Source organism: Drosophila gunungcola, unplaced genomic scaffold (genome assembly GCF_025200985.1).
Source record: "Drosophila gunungcola strain Sukarami unplaced genomic scaffold, Dgunungcola_SK_2 000001F, whole genome shotgun sequence".
In the NCBI taxonomy this organism is placed as follows: Eukaryota; Metazoa; Arthropoda; class Insecta; order Diptera; family Drosophilidae; genus Drosophila; species Drosophila gunungcola.
This window is the reverse complement of record NW_026453197.1, coordinates 14,366,474-14,391,209: the sequence shown is the minus strand read 5'-3', so window position 1 is coordinate 14,391,209 and position 24,736 is coordinate 14,366,474. Positions and strand designations below refer to the sequence as shown.

General features: G+C 39.7%; 4 protein-coding genes and 1 long non-coding RNA gene across 14 annotated transcripts in view; 1 reads left to right on the top strand and 4 right to left on the bottom strand.

The window, feature by feature from the left end:
• Positions 1–12,312, top strand: part of LOC128262215 (uncharacterized) — a 50,277-nt gene extending 37,965 nt beyond the window's left edge. For 4 of the 5 annotated variants that reach the window (XM_052996337.1, XM_052996338.1, XM_052996339.1 and 1 more), the window contains one exon: positions 10,741–12,312. In XM_052996337.1, the coding sequence (XP_052852297.1) occupies positions 10,741–11,583 (843 nt within the window). In that variant the 3' untranslated portion in view covers positions 11,584–12,312. Of the gene's footprint in view, positions 1–9,635; positions 9,660–10,740 lie in introns of those variants that run through there. The other variant, XM_052996340.1, reaches the window with a different exon arrangement.
• Positions 1,453–3,654, bottom strand: LOC128262199 (probable cytochrome P450 310a1). The gene is made up of 7 exons (XM_052996314.1): positions 3,584–3,654; positions 2,880–3,494; positions 2,703–2,819; positions 2,458–2,639; positions 2,170–2,400; positions 1,838–2,107; positions 1,453–1,777 (listed from the first exon to the last, which is right to left on the bottom strand). The coding sequence occupies exons 2-7, from the start codon at positions 3,368–3,370 to the stop codon at positions 1,587–1,589; spliced, it is 1,482 nt and encodes a 493-aa protein (XP_052852274.1). The 5' UTR covers positions 3,371–3,494; positions 3,584–3,654; the 3' UTR covers positions 1,453–1,586.
• On the bottom strand, positions 6,224–7,869 carry LOC128262230 (uncharacterized). Of its 5 annotated transcripts, none has more exons than XR_008268325.1 (6): positions 7,447–7,869; positions 7,295–7,374; positions 7,053–7,237; positions 6,743–6,989; positions 6,432–6,649; positions 6,224–6,382 (listed from the first exon to the last, which is right to left on the bottom strand). It is a non-coding gene; the product is annotated as an uncharacterized LOC128262230 (long non-coding RNA). The 5 variants fall into 5 exon arrangements; XR_008268327.1 differs by having other exon boundaries at positions 7,053–7,213; positions 7,322–7,374; XR_008268324.1 differs by having other exon boundaries at positions 7,053–7,374.
• Positions 12,313–17,816: 5,504 nt separating the features above from the next.
• On the bottom strand, positions 17,817–22,601 carry LOC128262181 (coiled-coil domain-containing protein 170). 2 transcript variants are annotated; one of them, XM_052996286.1, is made up of 5 exons: positions 22,159–22,601; positions 20,359–20,484; positions 19,468–20,292; positions 18,527–19,408; positions 17,817–18,463 (listed from the first exon to the last, which is right to left on the bottom strand). In XM_052996286.1, the coding sequence occupies exons 1-5, from the start codon at positions 22,309–22,311 to the stop codon at positions 17,882–17,884; spliced, it is 2,568 nt and encodes an 855-aa protein (XP_052852246.1). In that variant the 5' UTR covers positions 22,312–22,601; the 3' UTR covers positions 17,817–17,881. The 2 variants fall into 2 exon arrangements, with proteins under 2 accessions (XP_052852246.1, XP_052852247.1); XM_052996287.1 differs by lacking the exon at positions 22,159–22,601 and adding an exon at positions 20,900–21,548.
• Positions 22,602–22,725: 124 nt separating this feature from the next.
• Positions 22,726–24,676, bottom strand: LOC128262203 (uncharacterized). Its single transcript, XM_052996319.1, has 4 exons — positions 23,910–24,676; positions 23,537–23,697; positions 23,069–23,463; positions 22,726–22,926 (listed from the first exon to the last, which is right to left on the bottom strand). The coding sequence occupies exons 1-4, from the start codon at positions 24,569–24,571 to the stop codon at positions 22,831–22,833; spliced, it is 1,314 nt and encodes a 437-aa protein (XP_052852279.1). The 5' UTR covers positions 24,572–24,676; the 3' UTR covers positions 22,726–22,830.
• Positions 24,677–24,736: the final 60 nt, after the last annotated feature.

Genomic DNA, 24,736 nt, shown 5'->3' with positions numbered 1-24,736 from the left:
AATAAATCATAATTTAAGCGAGGATAAATGAAAATTGTATGCTTTTTGCGGCGCATAATTTATGCCCAACGATGAAAGCAACTTTGTACTTGCTTTTTAAATTTGACTTGTGCGGTTTTCCGGGCTTGGGCTGCCGTTTTGACCGCTTAATGTGGAGGAATGAGTAATGTTTAAATGTAACCAGGACAATGGCAGCCAAGATTGCGCCAAAGGGAGCTGCCTCCGAATCTCTCGCCATCCCCTGGGCTATCTCATGCAATTTATATTCGACACTTGCCTCGCCTTGCCTGCGAACTGGGTCAAAACATGTGAAGAGCTCCACTTGCTCCTGTTGTCGTGTAGTCGTGCCGGTGGATTTTATCTGGTGGTTGGAGCTTGGATCCTAAATTCTCTGGGCTGCCCCATGACTCTTGCAACCCCTGTTCGTTTGATTGAATTTCAATTTTAATACTTTGGCCAGAGCAAGAGTCGTAAAGTTTGCTGTCGATTTCTGACTTTTTCCAGGTCATTTATCCCCGAAAGCTCAGCTCCAGCTCAGTCTCAATTAGTTTGATGGGTTTGGTTTTTGGGGGAACGGCCGAAAAGTTTTCATTAATGTAAAACACTTTACGCACTCATTAAAGTCATTTGTTTGTGACATCTCTATCTCTCTTTCCGTTTCTCCAGTCCGGTCTGTGGATGATAAATGTGTCCATAATGCGGCCTAATTGCGGCATCATTAGAGGCGCCTCTTGGCCCTTATTGTTACTCCTCGAAACTGGATTGGCACACTGAAAGAAAAGAAACTAGGGCTTAAAAAAATGGGTCAATATTTTAAGCTTAAACGGATTCAGAAGAAACATATATATTTTTTTTACGGCTAAAATGGTTTTGAAGTATCGAAAGATATTTATTTAAGAGATACATATTTATTTCTTAATTAAATCTAGTAAATTATGTTATTCACCTATTACTATAATTAATTGTTATTATTAATTTTTGGACGTGTTTTTTAATTTAAAGATTATTTGAGGTAACAAATAATTTTTTTTGTGAGTGCTGGCCAAACGAGATGGGTACTTGAAATGGACAGACTGACTTGACTTTTACATATCTGCGGAGAGAAGAGAAGAGGCTCGGCAATCGGTATCCAGTTGGCTGTCATGTTGGATTGGCAACAAAGCAAATCAAATTTAATGATAAACTCAAATGGAAGCACATGTCTTTTCCGCCCGAGATGATATCTCCTTCTTACCACCCCCATATACTCCAGAATTGCTTCTCTATATCCGTGTTGACGTAAACAACAACAGAGTCACATAGGAATGACTAATTTAATGCTGCGAGTTTGCCGTTGTGTGACGTTACGTATACGCACCGTGTGCCCCAGGACCTTTTGGCATTTTGCAAAAGTTAACGAAGCGAGCGAAGCAAACGAGAGCAGACAGACACAACAAAAACACAAGAAGGGAGAACTGTGGCCATAATATACTGAATTTTATTTATAGCATAATTTCAGGTGTCGCGCACAGACGTCAAAGTGTTGAAAAAGATGCACAAATTAAAGAACTTAGCTGCTTAAAGAGCATTCCTAACCTAACCTTAGTTTAACCATAGAATTTCGGTTTTATTTCGCGTCTCTTCAATTTGACTTTTAGTCCATCCTTTGTCTTTATAAAGGGAGCTGGTTGATGTGAAACCTCGAGGGTTGCAATTATGTTAAGATCCAATTCCATGTGAAAGTTTTGCAGAAGTTTGATCAGGGCCACTTTAATTACCAACTTGGCAAAGTTCTGACCTGTAATTAAGTAGGAATTATATTCTTAAAATATATTTCGGGTGTAGAATAGATACATACCAACACATTGAGCTCCACCAATACCAAAACCTATGAAACCATTGCTCTTAGTTTTATCTTTGCATTGGCCCACATCACTTCCAGATTGCAGAAATCGAAGAGGTTTATATTTCATCGGTTCACTGAAATACTTTTCATCTCTGTGTATGGCCAGCAAAGGAACCATTAAGGTCTTTCCCTCATCTATGGTAAATTTTGAGTTGGGCAGTGAATAGCTTTTACGGCAAATGCGTTCAATAATGGGTAAAGGTGGGTATTTGCGAACAGTTTCTGCAAAAAATTAAGCAAGTTGGCTTAGCAATAATTTATTATTTATTAAAGTTCAAACTCACCTTTCAGACACATTTCCATATACTTAAGACCATCCAGCTCATCAAACTTAAGCTGCCCATTTTCATTGCTTAGTTCCTTGATTTCAGCTTGAAGTTTCTCCACAATTAAAGGTTCTTGCAGGATTTCAAAGAGTGTAAAGGTAATGGTAGAGGACACGGCATCTAGGGATACCTTTAAAAGATCCTCAGCCACTTTAGCCAAGCGTTTGATAGACAAAAGCTTTTCAGGATCTATGAATAAATAATTAAATATTTATATTCATTTAAAATTTAATATATAAGCCATACCATTATTTGTTTCCAGCTGCCATTTATCGCCACTAACTTCGTTGCCATTTCGAAATCTGACTAGTAATTGTAAAATATCCTTTCGTATCAGTCCATGATCTTCTCTCAATTCCACATTTTGTTTTATGAGATCCCTTAAGCGATAGGTAAACGAGGATTTCTGGGGCAGGCGACCCAAAGTGCTGATAATGGGATTAAAATATCATTAGTTATATAAAGTGGGGAATTTGTTGGCGTGTACCTACAAGGATTGAATAGAGGCCTGTTTGTAACTCAGGTAGCTAGTCAAGATGTGATCTTTCTGCTCAAAGTTGTTTATATCCACGCCGTAAATGAGATTGCCAATGATATTGATTGAGTAACTAAAATGAATAATGAAATTAAAATATACAAAATCAAAGAGATATACAAAAAATCCTTACACTCCCAATATTTGCTGAAGATCTACTTCCAAATGATTTCCTTTTACTTGTTCCTGCTCCATCAAGTGGTTAATCAAATGATCACCCACTTTCTGGACCTGCCCGAACATCTCGGACAATCTTTTAGCGCCAAACATGGGTGCCAGTTTCTCCAGCAGATTGAACCGTCGATAACCCTTGACATAGTCCCACTTGAGTTCGTTGAAGTGTCCATTCGATTGCTGCAGAATCGTCTGGGCCAGCTCCACATTTCGCACTAGAAGGACGGGCCTGAAGAAGCAGTAGATGCCCAGCAGACGATCCCGTCCCAACTGGTAGGCCTCGCAGATGGCTTCCACGTGTCGGAATTCCCGCCTGTATGCCTTCTGCAGGAAACTCCATGTGATGCCGGCCTTTTCCGAGGGGAATCCCCTGCGTCGCCAGTGGCTGTAAATGTGACGTACGGTGAGGAAGACCACCGAATACAGTAGAATGGGCAGGAGCAGCCACATTGTGTCGATGATGTTGCGATGCCGACGGGTCTTGACAGACTACTGCGCTACTACTGAACAACTAAAGCCGATTCTGAGGACGTCTGCCCCGATGACAGATAATTACTGCGAGTTGGCAGGCCCACTGAGGATGATAATGATAATGATTATAATACAAATGATAATGATAATGACGAAGATGCCAAACGAAATCGAAAGTCGCGATCGACTCACCGCTCCTCTCGTCTGCCAACTGACAACTGCAAGTCCATCTTGCCTGACCAAAATAACAAAAGCAAAATTCGAAAAAAAATCGAAAAAAAAAAATTCCGTGCATGCTATCACATACTGGGCCAGTTATCTCTCTGTCTCTCTTTTTGGCTGAGCATCCTGATAGTAATTTATACAGTCGCAGGGCTGTACCATGTTATTATCAAAGTCTGGGGCAAGTTTTTGTACCCAAAAATGTACCCATGGTCAGCGGAGTATATTGGGCTTCAAAGGCATTTGGTAAACTATATTATTTAATTACACATTCAAATAGATAGTAAAACTAAAGATAGTTTAATCGGAATGAATGTCAAATTACCAAAAATTAAAGTTTTGTTGATATGTTGTCGATGCAACAATTATTCTGCATTCACTTTCTTTGTTTCTCTTTGTTTTTCTTTGTCTCCAACAAATGTGCCCAGATTTATTATATTTGTTGATAAGAATAGAAACCATTTAGTTATTTACTATATTAAAATCGCAGCATCATCAGCCTCACTTCAATGGATTTTGATTTGAAACATAATCAATGGAGCTAAGGGCAATGATTTCCAAGGCGGTTACGCATCTCCGGGTATAAAATAAAATGAATGCTTGACAACAGATTAAGTTAAGCACCTAACTTAAGTAATATAAATAAGTTAATATTATAATAATGCTATAATAACACTTAAATAAATAAAATAGTGAGAAGATAGTAACCAGATTTGTCTTCTTTTTAATATAATTTATATGAGATTACTCTGCGATATAAATCTCTGACCAGTCACGTTTAACAAAATAGAAAAAAATCAATCAAAGAAAACCCACAAGTTAACCACTCCCATTGACTCACTTCCTTCCAGTTATTGTTTTGTAATCTAAAACTTCAGTTACGATGTTGGGATGCAGACTTTTATAACAATCTGTGTGCCAATCATTAATTCCATTACGCATAGCGTAGTCTCTTTTTTTGCCATTGCTGTCGGGCAATTATCGTTTAAGCCGGGTTGCCTCGAAAGTGTCAATTTCAATGCCTAACCAAGTGAATCAAGGCAATTTGCCTTCATCCACTTCACTCCTCGGTCAAAAAGGGAAGTTGTTAATCACGCCCATTGCATGGCAAAGTTGCAAAAAATGTAAATTGTGTAAAAAGGTAGCGAAAAAAGAGGCTAAAAATGCATTGAAGTTGTTGCTGCTGTCGCACCGGAGGCAATTTTCCACAGGAATGAAGAAAAAGAGGGATCCTACACTCAGGCACTTGTTGCTGCTCCACATAATTGACGTTGCCTGTGGGAATTTGATTTAAATGAGCCCGTGTTTTGCTCACATATTTATGTAGCCGACATCAAGTTATTCCACACAATTTCCCACAACTATGTTGCACTTTGGGTTACGAGTTTATTGGGTGGGCAATTCAATTGGTCCTTTTCAATTGAGTGTTTGCCAAAAGCAATTTCAATATTGCTTTATTGCGTTGGCAAGGCTTATGCCAACTCATGACAGCAACAGCTTGTTGCCATGGCTCATCAGCAACATGGCTAGCAGCAACATCAACCACAGCAGCAACAGTCGCAGTAGCAACATCAGCAAGTCATGCCAGAAATTGAATGAAGTTGGCAAATACATGTACTGCAGAGTATCTCTTTTTGTGGCCAACGAATGACTCGACAGATCCTGTAAGAGCAAAAAAATATTGTAAGAAAATAATTATTCAAGAATTGCAAAAAACTCTTCTGAAGTCGCATGACATAAAGTCAAGATGATTAAATGCACAATAGATTTTAAATTACATAAAATGTTAACAAGCAAATAAATACATGCACCCTTTTCTAAAAGAAAAAGCTCATGAAACAAGGATTGAGATTATTTAAATATATATACTTAAAGAAATTTGTGCAATCAATGTATAAATCCATTAATTCCATTTGAGTTCAAAGAAAATATTTTAAGCTGATTATTCGTGTTTATGAGGTTCACCTAGCCTTTTACTTACCCTTTTTCATATTTCTTATATAAATGTCCGCCCACTCAATATTTTTTTATGGATTTATTAGCTTTTAGTCACCCAAATGAACAACTGTTTATGAAGCCTGTGATTCATCCTATGCACGTATGTATGTATATGAAGTCATGAGCAATTGTTTTACATTAAGTCATTAAGCGTTTGTTTGCATTATTACCAACAGACACGTGTGTCGATTCACTTTCATGTGCTGTTCGCTTTCCCACATATAAAATCTAATTATTCCACGACTCGTTGAAAATATATCTGTATATATTTCCTTACCTAAATACGCAATGTTGCTGTGCGTTTTTCCACAGAATTATTACGTAAATATTTTCTTCGCTATTTCAATTTGGTCATAAATCAAAACGTAGTCCCTTAAGCGCAATGAAATTTGAGTGTGAACAGCAATGCATTGAGAAAAATATAGCTGCATTCATTTTATATATTATGTTTTAAATTTTCAAAGTAATATATTTATTAATTTTGCAGAGCGAAAATTTTAGGCTGACCTGGTCGCAATCTATTTTCATAAGATACAACATTTTTAACTTCAAATTTATATATTATTATAAGGGTCTATTAACAAGCCTTAGGATTTTTGTTCCAGTGTAGATGCGCTGTAAACGAAACTTGTTAGTCAGTCACTTGACGGGCAATAGTCTGGTGCTTCTTTCACCGTCCCTTTATCGTTTTGCGAAAATTTCCTTGAACAATGGCAAAGCTTTGTATGACAGTTTGTTGTTCTCGTCAACTGCGAAGTTCATGAACAAATGCTAAAAAGCAAACAGGAAAAATACTATATAAACGAGTATATATATTTACATGCAAATTACTCATCGAGATGATGAGTGCAACGGGGGGATGAGTTCTGGGTTTAAGTGAGAAATTTGCATGTTTATGCGAAAAAATATTCGGTTGTTGTTATGAAAATTTCTCGTTTGCCATGTGTTAGATAAGGGGGGGAGTAGGGGAAAATGGAATTTCGCGATTTGCGGCATCGTCAAGCTATCTCCTTCGTCTGCATTTGAAATCGTCTGGAGCTGGATGGAGGATATGTCATCAAAATGCGTCATGTAAAATTGGGTTTTAATAACAAATTCAATTTAAGTTGAAGCATTTTTTGATCCACATACGTGAGCAGCAACAACGATAATTGCTTGTCCTCGGAACGGAAAGGAGCAAAACGAGAGGTCAGGCGAGACGAGAGGCTTTTGTGCATTTTAATTGAATTTTTCCCCCCACATTTTCCTGCTGCCCCTTATGTTGGTATTATTTTGTTTGCCGCCGACCGTCACAGAAAAATTAAATCACAGCACGTTTGCTCTTACGCTCGCCACTCCCGTGCTGATGCACTTCAGTGAGTTTCCATAAAGCGCAGATCTGGGGGAAAACAAACTGGAAATGAAACAGAAATTAACATAAAGGCCTCAAAAGTCAACCAACCTGTATCTGTTGCATTTTTGTATTTTTTTTTATACAACTGAGCATTGTTAGGGGGCCACGCCCACAACGCCGCCGAGCTAACGGTTTCAATTGTAGTACATCCACAGCAATTTGTTTGATTTCTCTCTGCCTCCTTGGACATGTCCAACATTTTCACTGACCTGCCCCATGATGAAAAGAGATTTCTATGTGAATGGGAATTTTCAACCTTCTGCGAAGCACATCAATAAATGTTGACATACACCAACCGCATAGAGTTTTCTTCTTACTTTGTGCACTATAATTTCTAAGTGGTTTTAACCAAGACAAACGGTTTCTATTACTACAAAGTAATATTAACAGTTCTATACATTACTAAAGTTAAGTTTAAATACTTATTTTATATAAGGTTTACCTTTAAATTTTTTCGCAACAGAGATTTTTTAAATACTTTTTAGATCTGTTTTTAGTCATATAAAATTTGGAATTTCTGTTCCCCACCCACTTTTCGCTTTATTTCGTTTTATTCTTACGGCTGTCAATTTCAAACATTTGTCAACTGACACAAATAAAGTGAAATATGAAATTTTGTGACAGATCCACCAACATGTTTTCGCCGAAAATCCCCCAGGGCGTTTGGGCGGCTCTTGCTTGACCTGCAAATGATTTTTTGTCTTTTGTGCGTTGTAACCGAATTTCAACTGCTGGCCTTTAAACACATTTATTTATTGTTGTTCATTTCTTTGAAACTTACATTTAAAACTCAAACCTGTTACCAAAAAAGCTATTGTTGCCAGAAAAATTAATTTAATGTCAAATTTTTTTTATACTTCGGTTACTTGGCTTACTTGGTTTTCTGTTTGACAAGTCACAAAATTTTTAAACAATTTTAAAATGGTACGTTTTAATTATTGAAAACTTATTTATTTATATGCATTCTTAACGTCTACATATTTTTAAACAAAACAAAAGTTACTTCGTACAGATTTTCCAGCTGAAGCTTTAGTCATTTTATCCCTTAAACTTGTGTAATTGTATGCAATTTGTACACCATTGGTTGAGAACCTCCATCTCCACAAATTCCAATTAATTGGCAAATTTTTATGGGTAAATATAATTGCCATAAATAACAGCAAGCCTGTTTTGCCTGCTTTATTGTTCTCCCAGTTCTCTTTTTTTGCCTCTGTTGATTTTCCCCGATTATTAGCTGAAAATACACACGAGGCCATAAATAAAAGCCGAACTCGGGGCAAACATGCAGCAGAAAAATAACCCATACGCCACTTGGTACGAGACAAACTTGACATTGAACTTGGTGTTAGCCGTTCGATATTCCAAAGGCCATTTGGGAGGGGTGAGGGGTGGTAGTAGGGCTTGGGGGTGACATTAAATATTCATTTGGTAGTCGGCTGCCATGGCAACAATAAAAAAGTGGCCCCCACAGGGACAGCAAGATATGGCGAAAAGGGACAATATTTTTAATTGTCTGACCAAAATGTTCGATATACATAGACAAAACTTCTCGCTGCCCTCTGGGGGGTGTGAGATTTCTTTCGGGGTGGTTTCTTAGGGACCGTGATGGGTGGTCGTAATGAAGCCACATAAATCTCGCCACTAAATATATTTGCCAAGTTCGGGGAGCTGGGGAAGTGAGGCAATTAATCTTATGCTGGAAGATATATAAAAGTTTATGTACAGCAACTGGTAAAATTATAGAACCTGACTGGAACCTAATTTATGAATGGAATAAATATTGTATTATCGTATAGCTTAAAAGTTTTTTCTTTGAACAAGTATGATTCAGTATTTTTTATTTCTAAGCCAAAAATGAAAGCATTTAAAAACCCACTTTGCTATTTTTTTGCCCGTAATTGTAGCTGAAAAGTTTTTTGTCTGCCAAACCAGGACACGTAAAAAAACACTCAGGGGAGGAAAGTCGTTTGCCTTTTGGGGATAGGCAGAGGACATCCACGGGCCACAAAAGTAATAGCACAATAAATGTGCATCAGGCAGGCTGAAATCACCGCATTTAAGGAGGGTCCTCCGCTTTTCCCCTGTGCGTGTAAATTATAGATAACCGTGTTAATGTTGCAGTGCCCCTCCTTCTTTTCTTTCGCCCCTCCCAATAAATTTTCCTGGACAACCCCAAACAAACAAAGTTGCCCGTGGAAAGTTGTTGGCTGTGACAGAAGTTGGCCTGAAAGTGTGCCAAAGAAGCTTACCGGATGCGCAATACATTTCCACAGCAACTTCCTGCGTGTCGTGGACAAATTTCCTATTCCCCTTGCTGAAATGTTAGGACATTTCTTACCCACTCACAAACTCGTTGATTATTATTTATTGGAGTCGCAGTCGTCGCATTGACAACTTTAAAACACGTTCAAGTGTTTAGCACTTTCCATTTTAGCACTTGCTGTAAAATTTTCACTTCCAACCTCCCTCTTTGGCGAAAATTAGCAATTTAAATAATTTAATTACGCCGTGACCTGCAATTTGCGGCGCTAATTAAAACGTGCCGATGTCCACGTGCCTCGGCTAACTTTTCTGGTATTTGAGTAAGAGAAGCTAACAAAATTTGAACGCTCCATATTCATTAGTTATGCGCTTTGCCTTCGAATTTGTTTGACTGTAAGTACACTTAGTTTTGGTAACAACTTTTTTAAGGTATTTGCATAGGACGTGAGTTCTTTGATATGGAGAATTTCCCACGGGGCCATGAGAGTGCATGAATCCTAATTGGTTTTGGATTTTTGTTTTTTTATTTACTTACAATTTAAATTAGGCTCTCAATAAACAAAAATTAAATTAATTAATACGTAAGGAAAGGCCTTAATTAAATTTACTTAAACAACTAGTTGGTGTCTGTCAAACACACAAAATGCTAAGCTAATTGCCCAATGCATATGAGTAATTAATACTTAAAAAAACAATATAGTCATCCCAAAATTGTTCTTCAATAAATATTCACTAAACTCCAACCGATTAAAATTGAACGAACAATTACTCACATTGTCAATGGCTATTTTCGCATTTGTTAAGTAAATGAAATTTGGCAAATTGTTCATTGAGCATAGATATGCGGATTTTATTGTTTGTTTACGATTTGAGTTTTTGGAGCGGAAATTGATTCTGTTTAATTTCCAGCAGAGCGACCACAATGAAATCGTATATATATTTTTCCGTTGTTTTTTCTTGGCAGCAATTGCAACAGGGCAACAAAGTAAATAACAAATTATAGAGCGAGAGAATCCGAAACTGAAACTTGTCTTGGGACTAGAAATTTTTATACCCAGTATTTTTGAGAATCTTGTGCCAATAATATTATAATGTGCCTTAAATCTTTTAAAGATTAGACTTTTGTTTTGACTAACAACAAGTTAGATTTCTAAACTTTGCGTTTCACAAATATATATAAATTACATTTTTCTTCTTTTATTAAAATTGTATTACTTTTTTAAGAAGACAATTCAATTTGCGTGCCAGTAAATCAGCGATTAGATTATGAGATATATATATTAAGCACTAGGTACCTCATAGTCTTAATTTGTTTGTGAAGCTTATCCTCTTGTTTTTATTTTCGGTTGCCAACTTTTGTGAGGTGCCAGAAAATGGCAAAAGAGAATTGCATTAACTCCTCTTGTAGGGAAACCGCAGCCGAAAAGCTTTTGCCACAGAAATCTAATTTAGCACTCTGCTCCCTTTTTTTTAGATGTCGCATCAACTGCAGCAGACACGTCGCCGCTTGGGATCCGTTAGCGATTCGGCGCCACCCTCGGAGTCCAGTGAGGGCACCGGCTCCTCCTCGGAGCCCAGGGATGAGCTCATCCTGCACGCCGACTGGTCGGCCCACTCGCACTCATCGGCGCAGAGGAGCAGTGCCCATGGAACCACATCCCTGTACAACGCGTCGGACATCGATGCGGACACCATCAGCACGGACACCACGAGCAACACAAATCTCTCGGACTACGAGCGGGGTCAGGTGGAGAGTTTCTTCGGGGGATTGGGCACAGAGATATTCGTGAGCGGCGCCTTGGCCAATCTGTACGAGGGAACCGGAAACGATGGCGACTGGCGTCTGGTATTCACTGGCATTCCGGTGATACTCCACGACAAGGGCAACTCCAAGGCCAGGGCCATGCCCAGAGTGACACTGGTGCTGGCGGAGAGGGGTTCCAGTTTTGCCCTATGGTCGGATCGCATTGACAACCTGTCGAACTACCGGATTGCTGGTCCCTCGTTTCACACCATGTGCCGGTCGAGCAACCACCAGCAGATGATCGGCTTCAGCTTCGATTCGACGGATGCGGCCCGTGAGTTGTGGCAGCATGTGGAGCGTTTGGTCAGCGATCCGGAGAACATAGCCTTGACCGTGCCCGGAAATCGGAAGCAGAAGAAACAGAAGCGCGTTAAGCCGGCCCCGTTGCCCCCGAAATCGCAGATTTCGCATCCGTGCCAGTTCCACCACGTGACCAGTGTGGTGAAGGAGGACAGCGAGCGGTACTACAGCATGCAGGCCTTCGGACCCCCCAATCCCCAGCAGCATCGTTGAGTAGGGTCGGGCGCCTGGATCTGGAACACGAGCGCCCTTTGGTGGCAGAACTGAGAGCCTGCCTCAAATCAAAATCCCCGAAACAATTAAAAAATTCCAGCAAAATCCCCCCTCTAGTTTGTACTCCAACATAGCTATAGATCCATTTGTTATAGGCCTAAGTTATGCCAATGTGTGACCCGAGCATAGCACTCGGTCAACACATTTATCTGTGATACGATTTAAGCGTCTTTAATTTAGAAGAGGTAACTAAAACAAATTTGATAAAGAACATTTTTAATGGAAACATAGTTAATAGAGCGAGAACTTTTTCAAGTTATAACAACATATTTAACGTTTTGTCAATAAGCGAGTTTTTGTAAAACCTTTTCTAATATCACGCATAGAACACATATACCCTTATGCAAAAATATATTCGTACCATATAGTCCTGATATCTATCGATTAATCTGTATGTCCACATTTGCAGGCACTGCAAATGCTTTTTGATACCTAAAAGCTTGTTTTCTTATCGGATTAACAAACTAAACACAGACAAAGAAACAAAAACTGTTTTTTGAAATCTATGTATCATATTATATACATGCTATATTAAACCTATCTATATATTATATGTAGCTCTAAGCATTACATCATAGCCGCTTATCTGTATATCTCTGAACTTCATATTTTGCCTGTGCAAAAAAATCGCGAGAATCAAATAAAGCTGACAGAAAAAAAGCAAACAAATTGTCGAATTAATGGTTTATTGAATGTATGGTTTATTAAATGTATGGCATAAATCACTTAATTAGGTTTCTTTTTAACTTGGATTATTTCAATAATCAGATTATTTACAATTTTAAATTGTGTGGTAGGCTTGGCATTTATTTATTGAAATTATTTGGCAACAAAAATTAATTCCAATAAAAATCTAAAATTAAACAACAGAGAATTAAATAAAGTAATTTAAATATAGGCAGTTTGAGTGTGTGCAAGTTGTTTTCATTGTAATCTTTTATAAATGATTATTTAATAATAAATCAGATTATTTACAATTTCAAATTGTGTGGTAGGCTTGCCACTTATTTATTGAAATTATTTGACAACAAAAATTAATTCCAATAAAAATTTAAAATTAAACAACAGAGAATTAAATAAAGTAATTTAAATATAGGCAGTTTGAGTGTGTGCAAGTTGTTTTCATTGTAATCTTTTATAAATGTTTGGGGTATTATAGATATTGGTTATATATAAAAAGCTATCAAGCATTCCTTCATTCAATAGTGTCAATTAGTATATTTATTAATTTGAGAAGCTTAAACAATAGCAATTAAATGAGATCAACATTCCAATAGCTCTATTTAATCCGAGCTCTTCTGTAACCTCTCCAAATTCAATGACATAATCTAGCATATCAAACTTCATTCATTTACCCCCATGACTCAATTACTCACCATTGAATGCACTGCCAATTACAATAACAATTAAAGCCATTACGTCTGGAGTAGTGAGCCCGCATAATAATGCGGCCAGGGGGATATATGCATTCGATATCCATTTATGGATGCTGGATGTCAGGGAATTGCACCGAAACGGGAGCCGATTCTGGTTCTGATTGACCGATGGCAGCCATAAATGATGTTGCGGTGCTCTGAGGTGACACCAACCCACCACTCACTTTTCCCCTTTGGCCAGTTGCACAACCACACTTCATATTTATGCTAATTAAGACACATCGAGTGGCAATCAAGAGTGGTCGATGGACAATCTCTTTCTGCCGCCTGGCTTGCATTTTATGGTCGCTCTTTCATCGTTTCATTGTTTTATGTGTGCATCGCCATTATTAATGCCATTATGGCGAGCATTTATTATTTCATGTTGGACAATTAAAACATTTACAATTTTTGTTTGCCGCGTTGAATAATGTGCAGCTATGTTATGCTGACTTGGCCAACAGCTCCGACTCCCAAGTGCCCCAAATGGATGGACGGGCATCCATCTCGCTGATGCAATGGTTTCATTGCAATTGTTTCGCTGCCAGGCGACAGTTTATTCCCACCGCAGAAAGTCTAATTAACTGGCGACCTTGATCAAACGCAAACAATGCAAGGGAGTTTCAGCAAAAACAGGGAAATGGGTTAAACACAGCAGTGGATCAAGTTGTTTTATAGACCAGCTCCCAGGCGGTACTTGGAGTATTATAAAGAAGTCTTTTTCATTTAAAAACAAAATCTTAAATAATAAATATTTTCTTTTCCCGAATAAAACTCAATCATTCATAATTCCATTAAAAAACAAAGGCCTCTCAAATTTAATCGATTTTGCTTGTCATTCAAGATTTATATTCGCACTGTGTTTATCCCATGCATACTCTCGGAACCCATCATACTTTTCTTTACTCCATTCAAATACAAACCAAAGCGTTTTAATCAAAAACATGCTAAGCCCGGAAAATTCAGTTTGGAATTCAACTTTGTATTGGTCGATGTGTGTGTAATAGCCAATTCACTGGTTGCATTTTTGATGGGGCCACAGACTGCTGCCATTGTCCACAAGCGGAGCAACCGGACTAATGGCAAAGCAATCCCCATGATTCCGCTGCTGCCATTCCCCAAAACAGAGAACTGATCCCTGCCAAAACATGCAAATTCATGGACAAAGCCATTCCCTGGCAACTCAACTCTCAACTCTGTGGAAAAATTTAAAAATTGCATTTGCTTTCGGTTTTGAAATGGAGATTACCCCCACACAAATGTGCACAGAAAGAAAAAAAAAATTAATTTAGTAGAAAAGATTATGGGTATAATATAAAAATATTATAGGCAATAAATACAACAAGTTAATTATATTTAATATCTTGAAATCATATTAAAAATTAATCTAAAATATTTAATTTAAGAAATATAAAACCGAAGCATATCCACTTTTACCTAAACTATTTTGTCGGGCTCCTTAAACATTTTTTGTAAACTTTGTCATATTGTATCTTTGTTTTTTAATTAAATAATATTTTGCTAATTTATTTGATTAAGTAATTATATTTACACGTTATTTAACAACGTGAATCCTACATTAATGATTGTGACAATGAAATTTCGTTTTGCCAATATTGCAAAATTTCAAGCTTAAGAAAAGCCTTAATTTTTTTAAGTATACAAGTACTTTTTTCTGTTTGGTTGTGGGTGCATGGGTGAGCCGCAAACATTTTGATTATTTTAGTTGACTGGTGCAAAAGTGCGGCTTAATTGTTACCAACAAACAATAAGCGGAAGCTTGTGGCCTTAGCAAATCTCGACAAACTACGAGAGGGGGTAATGGGAAGCTGGCCGAAATGTCAATGGAAACCCACAATCAACAGCATTAAAATCATCTCAGATGCCAGTCAGGCACCCACCAGATGATAGTGATGGTGATGATGGTGATGATGCTGCTACTGGCTCTTTTGTGCTTAAAAAAACCATTAAATCCCAAAGTAGATTCGTTGCTTCAAGGTAAGGCGTTGCCAGAGGACTCAGATCCATTTCTTCACTTTCCTCGCTGCCCTTCTTTATGGCAGCTTTTCAACGCGTGTTCTGTATTTGTAAACAATTTGGTGAGACACCAAAGGCACTTGTGACCTTCCCGTCCGCCTTTATTCCACCCATCCAACCATTGGGCTGAGCATATATTTATTTTGGACCCTGCACCACACGCATCGTGTTTGGCTTTGTGGACTTAAACTTGTCCGTATTTCAATAGTTTGTGTCCTAGTTTTTGGTCCGCAACGCATTTCAAATGGCAGCATCCTGTGGGCGACCATAAAACACCACTCCACTATTTGACCCTTTTGAATTTGATCTGCGTAACATATAGGAGATAGGAAAATGTCAAGAAAAATACGTATAAAGTGCCAATTAAATTTAAATTGGATACATTTTTAATCCGCGTTTTTCATCCATATTTTACTGCTTTTATTTGCAGTTGATTTTCCTGAATTGGTTTTGCAATATTCAGAAATAACTGAACTGAATTCAGTTAGATGAAAAGTAAGAGTTGGGTGTTTAAAGTTAGGGGGGATTTTCAAGGGCTGAAATTTAAATAAACTTTACTTATTTTTTTGTCAGTAGCATTTAACTTTAAAGTAAACTAAATCAAAAAAACCTTAATTTCGTCATTGGAAATTTTTATAAAATCACTATGGATGATGGGTACCAAAAGCGTGTGCATAGAGTATATATACATGATCTCATATTGAGTAATAATTTGTAACTGCTACAATGCCTTAGCTGTTAAATTATGACATATTCATGTCGTAGTTAAAGCCATTTCATTGAATTAGACAATTAAGTCTCTGACACACGTGCAATTTGTTAAAGACGTAAAGTGTTAAATCAAATTCCCAAAGATATTAATTATGGGCTAGTCTCCGTCTTCTTTCTACCCAGCAATTCCAGTCTGGCTTCTCTTGCGGCTTATACCACACCTGAGTGACTGCGGCTCTAATGGCCGCATCTCCTCCATCGTGGAACTTTTCCTTCTCCTACTCCAACTTCACCTCCTCCTCCTCGAAGCGAAAGATCAAAAGTCGCCAAGTGGTATGGAGGCGGGAAGAGCAGGAGGAAGCAGATCAAAGAGTTAAACCAGTTGGGGAAGAAGGAACTCTATTGCAAAACGAAGCGAAATGCGCTCCCCGCTGTTAACAACTCATACTGCCGGCTCATGTGGCAAGATCAGCCAGAGCACAAGGCACAGGGGCTACAGGTACACATGTGGCAATCGGCACCACCCGCTCAGCCCCCAAACTGACCCCCTCATAAACATGTTTTCTGGATATGCTTGCATTCTTTTCACTAAGAAAAATTATTGAGAAAGTCCAGCAAATTTTGAGCATAAAAAATCGGAAAAATCTTAAATTGTTTGTATAGTTTGCAATAACTAAAATTGTCTCGAGTGTCACCAAAAAGAATGAATATTCTGATCATGAGTTATACCGGCAATTATTTTTAAAATGATGACAAATAAATGAGGACTAATAAATAATAATGTCGATTAGCTAAGAATTTATTTATAATATTGCGTATTTGTATTTGTGATTAGGATTAGAGATGATAGATGCTTTTGCAACGTATGGACTTAAAAATTAGAGAGTGACCCAAGGTTATATTAAGTAAAAATGATTCTAAATTTATAAATTATTAATATTATTATACATTTCAATATTCCTGTGTAAATTATTAATTTTGAATATTTTTTAGAAATGTTTCCTTAAGTGCTTATGTTGTGAGTGCGGACGAGATTCTTCCCTCCTTGCCACGGGAACCAGGGGAAGTCAAGCGTGGCGATCCCGACAGGCCAAGTTCATTGCTCTGGGTGTCGTCTGTGGCAAGTCTGTGCGGCAAATGATCGGTCCGGGGCACTACTTACAACTCACGTGTTGTGTAATTTCGAACATGCAAAAATATGCATCTTGATTGGCGTTGACTCTTTGGTGGGATTGCCATGGATTCGTATGAAAAGCGTTTACTGAACTTTTGATTAATTACCCATTTCCAGGCGCCACCGTTTGCTCTGGGACTGAACTTGGTTGGAAAAACAGGTTGCAGTGCAGTCAATTTTGATGCGACAGACGGTACAATGCGTTTGACACTTTTCCTATTTGCATAATTCCGCAAATAATGGCCAGAGAAGTCAATCAACCAAGGCTGCTACGGCGGGTAACTCGTATCCAGCAGGTGAGTGACCAACCCAAAGTTTTTTCTTTAACAATGCTGTAACTTTTAAGGATGTGCCTTTTTTTTATTATTTTTTTAGAAATATCAATATCAGTAAATTTAATAGAAAAATGAAAGTTTTAAGTGTACTAGCCTTAGCTCACTATTCAACGGCAATTTTTCGAACTACTTGCAGTTGCAGCGCTCCTTCGGCTAATTTTGGAAGCTGTGAAATTTACATGTAGATAAGTGAAAAATATAAATTGGCATAACAGTAATGACATTGTATTTTTACACAAAAATAGCTAGAAAAAAGTTAAAGCCCTGGTTAGGTTGATTAAAATTAAGTTTGAAAGTTAAATTCAATAACTAATATTTAAATACAGACAACAGAAAATTGTTTTTACTTCCCATAGATTTTTTTTAATTTTATATAATATTTTTTCTCAAATTTAGAAAAAATTACCATTGCACATGGTGATTTTTTAATATTAGCGATTTAAGCTTTTTAGCAAGATAAAAACTATGTTCTTTCTCTAAAAGGCAATATTTTCCTCAAATAAAGAATTAATGTTTTATTTTTGGTTGCTCGGAAAAATACAAATGCATAGAAAAGGTGCGTTACTTTAGCAGTATTTGCTCTTGAAGTCATAGTCATCCTCGGATCCGGTGGCCAGTAGCTCCTCCTTGCAGCCGTGATGCAATCGATGCACATCCGTGTCGAAGCACTCGTCGTGAAGCCGTTTATCCCGGCTTTTGCTGCGTTGGCGTCTTGAATGGGATCCGTGGCCATGACCATGTCCGTGTCCGTGATGATTGTGGACATGGCTACTGGAGCCATGGTGGTGCTCAGACGGTGGGTGATGGCCGTTGCCGGAGTGGAGTGTTGCCTTGTTATGGAAGGAAGTTGGAGGCGGAGGACTGAGCTCCCTGGGTGGGCGACAGTGGGCGGAAGGTGGTATGGGGTCATCGTAACGAGGACACGGATGGTCGCCAACTGGCGAAGCTGTCTCATAGCGTTTCGAGAGCATGGTAAACTCCTGATGGGCGGAGCACAAGGCCTGGAGGCGATGCAGTAGATCGGTTTCCGGCAGATCCCTAAGATGCAGTGTCCTGGCCACCGAAGTGCGGAAGGATTGCAAGTGGGACAGTCGTTGATTGGCATCCGAAAGTTGTGAACTGAGACGGTTGACATCATCGCGCATGGACTGCAGTTTTTAGAAAGACATCAATTTATAGCTTTTACAATTTAAATAGTTGTATATACTCACATTTATTAGAGCCTCATCACGACATCTACGATTTTGGTTGGACTCGCAGGAGGACTTGAGGCGCTCCTTCAGGGCATTCAGTTGGGACAACAGCCGGGTCTTTTCGTCCTCCAGATCACACACCTGGGTGGTCAACTCATCGATCTTCCTGGCCCGTTCCAGCGAGGTGATCTTGTACTCCACTGCCTCGGCCAATTGGGCCTTGACTTCGGCTATCTGGGATCTAGCATCAGCCAGCTGGGCACTCAGCTTGTCCACCTGTTTGGCCGCCTTTTTGGCCCGGCAAACAGCCTCGTCCCGTTCGCCCTGCAGCATGCACTTGCCCCGAGCACCATCCTCAATTATGGCCAACTTACGACGCAGCAGCTCCAAGTGCAGATCCCGACGCTGCACTTGCTCCCTGAGGACGCGAACTCGTCGCTGTAGGTTGTACACACTGCTGCTCTCCTTCAGGGGAATGTCATGACACGATCTCTCCCGGCGCAGTTTCCCATGGCCATGGCCATGGGCATGTCCGTGATCACAGCATCCCTTCTCCGGGCTGTGATGGTGATGATGATGCGACACTTCGTGCTCGCAGTGGGCGGTGAGTCTCTCGGCTCTTTCCAGCAGATTCTCCGCCATCAGGTTGGTATCGGTGCCCAGGGCTGGTGGGGCAGAGCACTCACTCCAGTTCATGGCATTGGCCAGGCGTTGCAGGAACTCCGACAGACCCATGTGATCCTTGCGCAGAGTATGGATCTCGGCATGGCACTTCTCCAGCCGCTCAGTTAGCTCACACTTCTGAGCCTCTCCAGAACGAAGGCGACATTCGGTGGTCTGCTGGGTCTCCTTCAGTTTTTCGTGCTCCGAGGTCAACTGATCTCGCAGCGAATGCATTTGCTGTATCGTATAAAAGCAGTTTAAAATCTGGAAAATAATAGGTAGAAAAGATATATTACCGCATGCATGGCCTGATTTTCCGCCAGGGTCTCCCTTAACTTGTCCTTGATAAGAGTTTCGCAGGGTTCGGGAACATTGAGGAGATTGCTCAATCCGCGCAAGAACTGCAGACGATCGCCCTGAGTCCGGTCCAGATTGTTCTGCAGGCGATGACAACGCGACTCGAAGCCACGCAGCTCCTCCTTGAGTTTCTCCCCGTTGATTTCCGACTCGGTTAGACGATCCCTCTGAATCTGGAGATCCCTTTCGTACTGCCGACAACGTCCTTCAAGCTCGTGATTGTGATTTCCTGCCCCATCGAGCTGGGCCGTGAGTCGTTGCTTCTCGATAATGGCCAGTGATTTCAGGTTGAGCAGCTCATTCTCGCACGAGCTGAGGGTATCGCAGGTGGAACTGACCTTGGCCTTGGTCCTTTGCAGCTCCACCATCACCTCCTCGGCCCGGGACACAATGCACTCGGGTGTGGCATGCGAGTTCTGATTGCCGTCGCACACATCCATGCCCAAACTGATGCTGAGTCGGCGCAGGAGATCGTGCAACTGGGCCTTGGCCTGGTCCTTTTGGGATTCCTCGCTGGCCACATGCGTTTCCAGGTGCTGAATCTTGCAGATCAGCTCCTTGTTCCGCTCATCGGAACTCCGCTTTTCCCGCTGCACCGTCTGAATGGTGGAATCACATCTCGCCTGGACGGACTGCTCCCTGCTCTCGGAGTTTTGCAGGCGACTCTGGAGGGATCCGATGAGAGCCGTCTGTCGAGCAGCCTGGGCTCGCAGATTTTCAATTTCCGCTTCTTTGCTGCACAAGGCGGTACGGGTTTCAGCGAGCTGTAGAGGTAAAAAAAAAGTTATTTATCTTTTAAATAATTTTTAAAAGCCCCTTATAGTATTTACCTCTCCTGTAAGTCGCTCCTTTTTGTAGGACAAAGCAGCCAATTCGCTGCGCAATGTGGTGGTCATATCCAGTCCATGATGATGTTCTGTGACAGTGATTCCCGCATTGCCACAAGATGTGTCCAGCTGGAAAAAATTAACATAAATTAGTATCACAAAACGACATACATAATTTATTTAAAAAAAAAATAAATTAAATGTTGTTTATTATTAATAAGACAAAAAAGAACAAACATAAGAATATTTTTAACGAATTATTTATGATCCTAAAAAAGATATTGATATTACCGATTTAGGACTGAATTAATATATATATATATATATACCAATGTAAGTTTGTTATTATATTTTTAATTCGAGAAAGAGGACTCTTAGCTTATAAAATTCTTATTCTAAACATTTGAAGCTGAAAATGCACTAGATTCATTTCTAGAGTTTCCAAGTAAATTTAATTTCTTCTCCTGGTGAAAAATGTTATATCTACAATTGATTGTGGTCCATTTTCACTTTTTAAGGATCGATTGATATTTCCAAACCCCACCAAATGATGATGATGCGGCGACAGGCCACCACTGTGTCCCAAGTGGTGGTGATGCAGATGATTATCACTTGGCATTCTCTAAGCCGCGAACTCCGGACTGCAAGCACTCAAAAAACCGAACCGACCGTTCCCAGCCAAAGACGTCGAAGAACTGAGCTTTGGTTTCGGTTCGGGAAAACCTCCTTTCGCGCAGCCTAACAACCCAACGGCCTGACAACTGAGGGGAGGCCGATGCATGGCACCGAGGAATTTACCTCAACATAACATCACACAATGCTCGAGTTTATGCTCCAAGTGAAAACGAGCTCAATGGCAGGGCCGAAAAGGGAGTCGGTGGTGAAGTTACACCATTCTAGCCACGTTTGCACATGGGGAAAACTTTACAGTTTGTTTGGATTATTTGGGTCATTCACATGGCGCCAAGTGGCGAAGTATCAAATGCAATATCCACAACGTACTCACGCACGCGACTGCGGATGCCATCGGAGTGGGTTTTTTGGGTGGTTGACTTTACATAGGTGGCTATACCACTCTACGGTGAAAATTTCCAGCCTGGCCGGAAACGGAAAATGAGGTGTGCAAGTTTTGGCCAATTGTCTGCACTTTGGAGAGGGGCAAAAGCGAAGATAAACGAGAACTGAAAATGTGCTGAACATTCGATAAGCTTGGCCAAGTTAATTATGCAGCCAATTGAGTTTGGCTCTAAAAGGAAATGGTTGTGGGCTATGGAAAATGTTTAAAAATGTTCTCATGACGGAATCTTATACTGGAAAAGGTGATACAAGCAATACAAGCGATACAAGACAAGCAATTATGACAATGTGCACGTTAGTTGTGCAATTAAATAAAATTGAACTATTTGTAAAAACTAAACTGAGCCTTAAATGAAGGGAAAAAACATATAGAATACTGTTATATTGGATCCTTATCAATATGTACAACAATACAACAATAAATGATCTAATATCCATTATTACATTTACTTTCATACATACTCTATTATGCACCCTTTTTCAACCTTTTAGCATTCCCAACCACTGTTGAATTTATGCAAATCCCCCTACAAACATTATTAGTTCCCCTAACAACCGCATAAATTTGAAACATAAAAAGCACCGAACAAAAGTAGTTATTCAATTGCGAAATCACATAAATCTAGCCTGATATGATGTCTACACGCTTATTTGGCAATTTGGCACACGATTTTCGGCGAGACTAATTTTAGATTGGGATACCTTAGCGACAGACAAACTGCTTACCTGGTAAGATGGAAGCGGTTGTCTCAAAGGTGAAATTGTGGTCATCCTTTCCGGACTGAATTTTGTGCCATTTTCAGCGCCGAATAGCACCTCAAAGACCTGCCAATCCTCCGGTGTGTTGCCATTGGTCGTGGGTCGCGGATTTGTTGGCATTACAAATGGATTTTATCTGGTCAAGCCCGATCCGCCTTCGACTGGCGATGAAAAATTTCTACTCTCTCTATTTTCTAAGCGTAAATAATACACCCAACCGGGTATGGTAACAACGATAGGCACAGTTATGCGGCAACTTTCAGGTTGCCACGGCGCATAAAATAACTATGCATGAGGCTATATTACTTTCCCGATTTGGAGTGGGTGTTCCAGGTGGGTTACTACGGCGACTAAACTGCACATAATTCGATTTTCTAAACTGCAATCGCCATTAGTGGGGGAGGCCCCAATCGCTTTGCCTGTAATTTCATTTGTCTCCGCCAAAAATAATGAACATGGTAAATGTTTGCCTTAACTTTCCACCCACTCCCAACAAATAAATACCCCCACATTGCCTGATCCTTTGACAGTGACTTTGATGGCAACAACCCTTTGGGGGTTAAGTTCATGCATTTCGGGATTTTGATTATTTTGTTTGGGTTGCCAACATAAATAAATGTTGTCGAATATTGATGAGCTTTAGAATTTCGCCGACTTTTTCTTTTTGGGTTCCTCTGGCTTATAAACCGCCTCAATGGCCTTTACTGCGTCCTCAACAGCCTCCAAAGTTTTAGCCTAGAAAAGTTAAATAATATTAGTTAACCATACTCTTTAAAGATTTAAAATAATTGTGTATTGTAGATCTATAAAAAAGAACATTTAGTTTGGATCCTTTTAGTTTTTAATTTTAATTTTATAAGCCCCATTTCGAACCCACCTGTTTTCGCTTGCGAATTTTCTCCTCCGCCTCCATGAGCTCCTTCACTTCAGCTATTCTTCGCCGGTACATTTCCTCCTGCTCCGAGTAGAATTTCTGATCGTCCCTGACCTTTTGCAGAGCAAGCTTAGTGATAGTGCACTTCACTTCCGCATTTTCCAGATCGTTGTCCAGCTTGACTTGCCACTCCCTGGAGTTTCTCCTCAGCTTGTCGACTTCCCAGGCGTAGACTAACTCTGAGTTGCGATGCACCATTTCGTCTAGTTCCAGCTTGGCCAGTAAATCACTAAGCTCCTTCTTCAGCATCTCCTCACGGTCATTTAGAAGCATTAGCCGCTGATCCATACAGCTGTTTACCCATTTGATCTGGTAACGCAACTCTATCGGATCAATAGCTGTGAGAGCAAGGTTTAAGAGGAAATTTTAAATGATAGATAGCTTATTTATCATTGAGGCATCTTCACTCACCACTAACATCCTCCATAAGACCCATAAGAAGCGTCTTACGGTTCTCCAAAAGAAAAACGCTTGGTTTTGCCGCTAAGTTATTGGACTTTAGGTTTTCCTTTATTCCGAGATTCTCCTGGAGGCCCTTAACCCAGAAACCATCCGTATTGTATTTGCAATCACTACAAAAAAAACATTTTTGAGAAATGAAATAACTTCGTATAATATTGGTATTGATATTTGAAACATAACTATATAGCAATAACTATATATCAAAAATAATAAATTTATTATTATAATATCTAAATGTAAAAATTGTAAACTAGATATTACATCTCTGTGTAAAGAGAATCCTTCATTATTTTGAAGACTTATTTAGAAAATAGCATTTTACCGTATAAGTTGTATGCTACATTCGCAGAGGTTTTCATCTCTTCTATAGTCCTCCCGGATTTCATGTATAATTTGTTCGATCTCATTTAGATCGTTTCGAAACTTAAGGCAGTCGAGATCCTCCGTGCTCCGCTCCCGATTGATCACGTCTAGGTACATCTGGTTATGTTCCAGTCGTACCAAGAAGTGTTCCAGCGACCAGCTGAACAGGTGGTACGGCATCTCGTCCAGCTTTCCCGGCCAAGGACTCGAAAAGAGGCGCAACTGCTTCAGCAGTCGCACTGACAAAAACTCGATGGCCGACTTCTGGATTTGGCAATTCAAGGCCACCAGCTGGGTGGACCGTAGTCTAATGTTCTCTATAAACTGCTCCACGGTCTTGTTCCTGAAGCCTTTCTGGCGCTGCCTCTCCAACTGGCGCACCACCATGGCCTCGGCCCCCTTTTCGATCTCCGGATCCCCGGCAACCACAAAACTTTCGAAGATCGTTAATGGCCGAATTGACGATCCGGCCCTCTCCACACTCAACTTTCGTTCGTGCTCCTCTATTATCTCGTTGAGAAACTCATCACGGCACTGGGATGGATCAAGGTGGTCCGGCAAGGGGAACTTAATCTCATACGGATCAGAAGTAGTGTCGGTTTCTTTCTGTTCCTTAATCATTATTTTTTTTGTTTCCCGTTTTTTTTTTCGTTTTTGACTCAATTAGTTTTTGAAAATATGTAACATTTTGAAATAAAGCAGGAGTGCTCCTGTATGATCTGTATGTCTTTGGATATGTCAATAAATTCCTTACAAATGAATTAGAAAAATCAACAAAAAACCTAA